Below are 7,500 nucleotides of genomic sequence, written 5' to 3' on the forward strand. Positions count from 1 at the left end.
AGGAATTCCGAGCCCATTTAATGGGTGGTTGAACCAAGTTCCTGTGTATAGCTCACAAGAAAGGGCTCTGCTTTTTATATCGGCTGCATTCGGTCTTCATAAAGAAGAATAAATCTTATCCTTTTGATAGGTAATATGTTTGAGGATATATTTATATATTTATATTATGCCGGTGACTTCTCTGCACCCCCCTTTCGAAGGATCGGATGGCGCACAACGTATGCATACAGATAACCTAATTACAATGCTTATAGGACACATAACTCTCCCAGCTTGAATTAGTGCTATCTGATCGCGAGGTTCCCCCCTTTTGCATGGGTGCCAAATTAAATTTCTTTGCCTTTTGTTCAATGAAAATGATTAGTGGCAGATATCTGAACTTGCACTAGTTTTTTGAAAGATCGTTATTTTATCAGCCTTGACAACAGGGATTTTTTTCTTCAAAATATCCCTGGAAATACTCCTGATTTATTAACTTTTTAGCCACGTAGTCAGCCAAAGACTTACAGTAGAACGACTGCTGAATATATCATGTGTGCTATATAAAAAATATCTGTACAGTTAAGTATTCAGATCTGTAAAATATAGGATACTGTATGTAGTTATCTCTTTGTAACAATACTCGGATTCCTGCAGGAAAGCAGAAAGCTCTGAACTGATACAGTTTGGATAGGAGACATGTAGTACGTCTCCTTTTACAAAAGAAACACTCTGTGTCTGTGTCCTCTACTGTGTCCATGCTGGACTTTGTGTCAGGAACAAGACTTAAAGCACACATCACCTCGGTGTCAGGGGCAATGCTCGTGTCATCACAGGAAACTAAAGCTAATACGACCCTGTTGCCCTTTCTATCCCGTCACCTCATCCCCCATTTCATCTCCTCTCCTCCACTCCGTCCCCCCTCCACCCAGGGGCGGATCTAGCCATTTATTTGGGCCCTAGGTGAAATATGAACATAGGGCCCTAAAATCCTCGTATAGACATGAAATTCTGTGTTTGGGTGCCATTTAAGTGTTTTGTCTCATATATAGATATCTTTGATTACTTAGCATAATTGACAATTTAAGATCAAGCCGACCTCTTTGTGTGTTTCCCGCGACTGGTATGACAGCTGGGGCCCCTTTGGAGAAGCAGACTGTGTCAGGGCCCCAGGCAATTGCCTAGGTTTGCCTAATGGAAAGTCTGCCTCTGTGTCTGCCTCCACCCTCCCCTCAGCCCTGCTCCAGAAGAGTTCCGGGGACACCTGCCCCTGCGAGACCCCCTGCAACCTCACGCGCTACGGCAAGGAGCTCTCCATGGTCAAGATCCCCAGCCGCGGCTCAGCGCGCTACCTGTCCAGGAAATTCGACAAGACGGAGGAGTACATCAGGTAGTCATCATCACCTCCGTCCGTCACGCAGACAGACAGGCAGGCAGGCAGGTAGGGCAGGCAGGCAGGTAGTCCTCATCACCTTCGTCCGTCACGCAGACAGATAGGCAGACAGGCAGGCAGGCAGGCAGGCAGGGCAGACAGGCAGGCAGGCAGGCAGGCAGGCAGGCAGGCAGACAGGCAGGTAGTCCTCATCACCTCCGTCCGTCACGCAGACAGACAGGCAGGCAGACAGGCAGGCAGGCAGGGCAGACAGGCAGGCAGGCAGGCAGGCAGGCAGGTAGTCCTCATCACCTCCGTCCGTCACGCAGACCGACAGGCAGGCAGGCAGGCAGGCAGACAGGTAGACAGGCAGACAGACAGGCAGGGCAGGCAGGCATGCAGGGCAGGGCATGGGGCCAGGTGTCACTGGCAAGCTGACAGACAGCTTCCCAGCCACCAGGGGGGACAGAGGGGGGGAACATCACTCTGGCTCAGCGCAGGGACAGCTGTCACTGGAAGATAGAGGAGTTTGTCTTGACAAGTAATTGGGATGGGTTTTCCGATGGTAATTAGTGACTTTAACTTTCATGTGCAATTTTTTTGTGCTACTATGTCCTGAGATTACCTAATTACAGTAAAAACATGCCCTGTTTCAGAGACAACTTTCTGGTGTTGGATATATTCTTTGAAGCGCTTAATTACGAAACAATAGAACAGAAGAAAGCATACGACGTCGCCGGCCTTTTAGGTGGGTAATTTGCCTTTCCTACAACATTACTTTGCTTGTTTTTACAGGTTCCTTCGAGTAAAGGTGATGACTGAAATATTCATGAACATTTCTCATTTGCATTGAATGTACCTAAATAACTGTAGGATGCTTTGGATCAGTGGTTCTTAACCTGGGGTGCGGGCACCCCCTGGGGGTGCGCCAGACATTATAGGGGGTGCGCAGAATGTTGTTTGTGTTGAGGTTGTGACCAAAATTCTGCTTGGAAACATTATAATTAGGCCAAACCTTAATCAAATTGAAACATGTTTTGGTCCCCATTTAAAGTCATTAAGGTTTTCATTAATATCTCAGGCAAAAATCATTGTAATACATTACTAAAATCCTTTTTTAGTGCTTGTACACGTTATACATGTTGGGTTGGGGGTGCACGGCTAGTCTTGTCAACAGGTAAGGGGGTGCGCTGAGAGAAAAAGGTTAAGAACCACTGCTTTGGATGAAAGTGCAATGTATTTGAATTTACATTTTTTTTAAGCAACTGGATATAGAGTAGGATTTGAGTAATGTTTCCCTCTTAACATTCAGGTGATATTGGTGGGCTTGTTCAAATATTTTTGCAACTTTCTCATTTGTATTGAATGCACCTTAATAACTGTAAGTCGCTTTGGATGAAAGTGCCTGCAAAGTGCAATGTCTTTTGCAATGCAATGACTTTTGCGATGTATTTTTGCATTTTGCGATGTATTTTAACAGCAACTGGATACAGAGTAGTAATTGGGGTAGGATTTGAGTAACGTTTCCCTCTTGCCATTCAGGTGACATTGGTGGGCAGATGGGCCTGTTCATTGGCGCCAGCATCCTCACGGTCTTAGAGATACTGGACTACCTTTATGAGGTAACTGCATTTTGCTGTCCCTCTCCCTTTATATGCATATGTCTTAAATTCGCTCGCGTATACGCTTTACGAAGCCGTGCTTACCCAGCAGCTTTCTTTTCATTTGCCTCCCTCCATACATAACCCCATCCCTCTATCCCTCTATCCCTCTATCCCTCTTTCCCCACGTTCTCTGCCTCTCTCCATACCTCCCCCATACCTATTCTGCATAGTTAATGCCCTGCTCGCCCTGTAAATGTCTGTAATGAATGGGACGCTCACTGGCACCTCTGTGTGCTGATAGAGTTGGCCGAGCTGCTGCGTGTGCCACTGGTGACAAGCCCCTTAACTCCTTCCCCTCCCCCCCTCTTCTTTTCTCCGTCTCTCCTCACCTTTCCTGCCTGCTAATGTTTTGTTCTCTCCTGTTTCCTTTTTTCCTCCTCTCCTCTTCTCTATCCTCCTCTCCTCCCTTCTATCCGTTCTCCTCTCTTTGACTTTGGCCCTCTATCCTCTCCTTTCCTCTCTTACCACTTTGCCCTCCTCTCTCCTTTTGTTTCCTCTCATCACCTTCTCCCTACTTTCTACTTTACTTTTTACCCTGTCCTGCTCCATCCTCCTCTCCGGTCCTCTACTCTGCCTGCTTCTTCTTTTTTTTGTCTCCTCTCCTCTTCTCTTCTCTCTTCTCCTCCACTTTGCCCTCCTCTCCTCTCCTCTCCTCTCCTCTCCTCTCCTCTCCTCTCCTCTCCTCTCATTTCCTCTCCTCTCCTCTCCTCTCATTTTCTATTCTCTACTATGCCCCCACCTCTCTCTCCTCTCATCTCCTCTCGTCATTTTCTCTTCTGTACTATGCCCCTCCTCTATCTCCTCTCCTGTTCTTTCCTAATTTTCTCTTCTCTACTATGCCCTCTCCTCTCCTCTCCTCTCCTCTCCTCTCCTCTCCTCTCCTCTCCTCCTCTACTTTGCCCTCCTCTATTCTTTTCTGTTTTCCTGTCATTCTGGCTCATCTTCTCTCATGTTCTATCCTCTCCTCTCCTCTTTTCCTCTACTTTGCCATCCTCTCTTCTTCTCTGCTTTCCTGTCCTCTCTTCTCCTCTCCTCTCCTCTCCTCTCCTCTCCTCTCCTCTCCTCTCCTCTCCTCTCCGTTCCTCTCCTCTCCTCTCCCCTCTCCTCTCCTCTCCTCTCCTCTCCTCTCCTCTCCTCTCCACCAGGTGACGAAGCACAGGTTGCAGCGTCTGCTGAGGCCATCAAAGGAGGAGGAGGAGGAGGAGAAGAAGAGGGCGGCGGTGACGCAGCAGAAGCCCAGCACAGTGGCCACAGTTAGGCTGGAGGAGAGCAAACCCAAGGTGAGCTATACTGCCGTGCAAAACAAGAACGCAGTAACTCAAAATGGTCGAATTTTTTTAAATATCGGAAATGGGTTTTAAACTACCTCATTTGTCTTGTGTCAAAATGGTGGTCCAACACCGTCCCGTTTTGGAGAAAACTCATTTTGAAAGTGCAAAAATTACCAAAAAAAAGTTACTGCTTGTTGTATTTAAAGGTTATGTCGTACAAAACAAAAACGCAGTAAGTCGGCGAGTTACTGCTGCACGTTCCAATGGGACTGGTTTGGGAGTAGACAGTAATACCAGCCAAGAACGCAGTAACTCCTGCAGTAACTCCATTTCGTGGCAGTAATACCAGCCAAGAACGCAGTAACTCTGTTTTTTGTGGCAAAAAGACACATAAATGTTGTGTTTTTGGTTTTTTTTGTGTGCATTAAATTTCTATCCTAAGCAAGCATTACCAGGAAGTGTCACCACCAATTTACCGACAACACAGTTGTCGCGCCATATGGGAAACTTTGAAGCCATTTTTCTCAGTTTGCTGTTTTCAGAGTTACTGCGTTCTTAGATTGTAGGGCAGTATAGGAGCATAAAAATGAGTGAAGATTAGTTTATTAGTTAATAAATACCCATGAACAGATCACATTTAGCAATAGTCAGCACAGTTTCAATGAGCAGCATAGTTGCAATGCTTACTCTGGCCACAATCCCACGCAGTGCACCTTTAACCAATGAAATTCTAGTCATGTGATAATTCAGTAGGTTAGCATGCAATAAGTTATTTATTTTAAAGGAAGTTACACAGTGCAAGTGCAAATTTGTAGGTGTTTATTTCCAGAACCCATGCTACCCATTCTCTAATGTTGCCTTATTCATGAATACTTACCACCACCATCAAATTCTAAGTATTCATTATGACTGGAAAAATTGCACTTTTCATGCATGAAAAGGGGGATCTTCTCCATGGTCCGCCATTTTGAATTCCAAGAAATATACGGGTAGATGACGGATAGGCAGCAAAAAACATTTTTTTCACAAAACATTGTTTATGAGGGAAAAAAGTATATGTCTACGTAGTGCAGCAATTCATCTTTCAAAAAATCCAAGTGGTCACAATGTTGGTCTATTCATTGATTATTTATTTACGTTGATAAAGCAATTTGCTGAAAATATGTCCTTTGGTGTGACGTTAAGAAATAAATATATTAAGTAATGTAGAAATGGCTTGATGGAGTTTCATGAACATTGTTACACTCTTCATATTTATTGCAATTTTTTAAAGTCTTAATTTAATGAGAAATTACCATTTAAGTATTTTTTTTCCCAATAGATGTGAGATTATTAGAAACCTTCGAGGAAAAACAGGGATATCTTCCTTTTAAATGTTCAAAATTGTCCGAATTTATACTAACTTTTCAGGGACGATAATTTGTTCTTCCCTAATGCAATATTCAGTGTTTATCAAACATATTGTTTAGCTCAAACAAATATTTGAGCGTTTAAAACACGTCACACCGTAGGACATTCATGTCACGCTAAAGGACAGAAATGCAAAACTGAGCCAGAAACAAATATATCAACATGATTATTTTGTCTTTTGATCATGCTGTAATGTTGTAGTCAATATGGACCTACACTTTACACTTATAAGTCTTTGAATCGTCGATTATCAGCCTATCGTAACTCTTAATGACAGCCATGCGGTCATTGAATATAACCTGCAGAGCTCATAAGATTCATACTGAAGGGTGACCTTGGCATGACCATCACACTTTTGTAGGTATGCTATGACTGTCACACCATTGAACCTGTAGTGTGTAGTGGCCAGTGCCTGTTTGGTATCTCAAGCTGGACAGCACATTTATGCTGTATATTGAGCTCTCCACAGCATACTTTATTCATCTATACTCCTCCATATACTCTCTCACTGATCTTTCCTTCACTGTTACCGTTAAGCTTATATTTTATGGTTTCAAAGCACCATTAATGACATTGTATATCATTTGACAGTATCTAAAATCAACAGCAAATATTCATCAACAATGCATCAAAGTATAAATTCCAAAGGCCAATAAAGGAATAAATAATTTGAATACACAATATTTATCTAGTCAAACAACAAAAAAAAAAAAAAATGTACTACCAGTTGTTTTAAAAGCTATTTCTCAAATATCTAGTCCATTGGTGTGACCTGTTTGTCCTTTGGTGTGATACTCCAAAGTGTCACACCATAGGACTTGTACCATCACACCATAGGACTTTTACCATCACACCATAGGACTTTTGAGCTTTTGAGTTAATTTAAAGCCATGTCGTTGCCAACTGAAATACAATTTCACCTTTAGTAAGATGCATTTTCATACATCTACATAAGAAAAAAATATGAAAAATATACACTATTGTCAAAATGTATTTTATGGCTGTCACACCAAAGCACTACAAAACTAATACATCTTGTGGTAGCAAAACATAATTGATTGACTGAAGAACTCTGAGAGAAAAATCTAAAATCCACCCTTGCCATTGGCTTCTTAAGGGTCTAAAGCAGTGTTTCTCAAAGTGTGGTCCGGGGACCACTGGTGGTCCGCGACAGAGCTCAGGTGGTCCGCGAGTGGATTTCTACTTTTCCAATACGAGCTAGAAGTAGGCTATATTTGTAACACAATTACAAAGTTAAACACATAGAAAGTCTTATTTTCACCACAATAATACAGGCTTGTAATGTAAATAAAAAGTAAGTGATCTGCATTGAAATTAGCCCTGTCAAATTAACACCCCTCAAATGTCAATTGAGTTGACACGTGGTCCCTGAACACTTTTTGGGGGACAAAGTGGTCCTCGGTCTGAAAAAGTTTGAGAAACACTGGTCTAAAGTCACAATTTATGTACCGCTGGAGCTTCAACAATAGATAATTATCCACAGAATTAACCAAAAAAATGATGTCACACCACAGGACATTATTTTCTGCGACAAAGTTTCATAAGTCCATACGGTCTCAGAAAAACAGGAAACAAATTAAGCATTGCCACTTGCTAAAATAGACACCTTGAAAAACATGCCAGGGTTGTTTAGACAAATGACTGAGCTTTGATTATTTATTTAAAAATGTTTTAATATGGAGAACCAGGCTTGCCTCAGTCACACCATAGGACAAATGTGACATTTGACTCAAAATTAAGTATACTTATTTAAGCTCTGGATTTATTACACATTACTTTTTCA

The 7,500-nt window shown here is 42.6% G+C and overlaps 1 protein-coding gene across 1 annotated transcript in view; it reads left to right on the forward strand.

The window, feature by feature from the left end:
* The window catches only part of asic4a (acid-sensing (proton-gated) ion channel family member 4a), a 113,738-nt gene that overhangs the window by 102,913 nt on the left and 3,325 nt on the right, over positions 1-7,500 (forward strand). Inside the window, exons 6-9 of the mRNA XM_063213590.1 lie at positions 1,216-1,369; positions 2,008-2,099; positions 2,894-2,973; positions 4,161-4,295. Coding sequence (XP_063069660.1) covers positions 1,216-1,369; positions 2,008-2,099; positions 2,894-2,973; positions 4,161-4,295 — 461 coding nt within the window. The remainder of the gene's footprint in view (positions 1-1,215; positions 1,370-2,007; positions 2,100-2,893; positions 2,974-4,160; positions 4,296-7,500) is intronic.

The sequence above is a fragment of the Engraulis encrasicolus genome, chromosome 13 (genome assembly GCF_034702125.1).
Source record: "Engraulis encrasicolus isolate BLACKSEA-1 chromosome 13, IST_EnEncr_1.0, whole genome shotgun sequence".
Classification (NCBI taxonomy): Eukaryota; Metazoa; Chordata; class Actinopteri; order Clupeiformes; family Engraulidae; genus Engraulis; species Engraulis encrasicolus.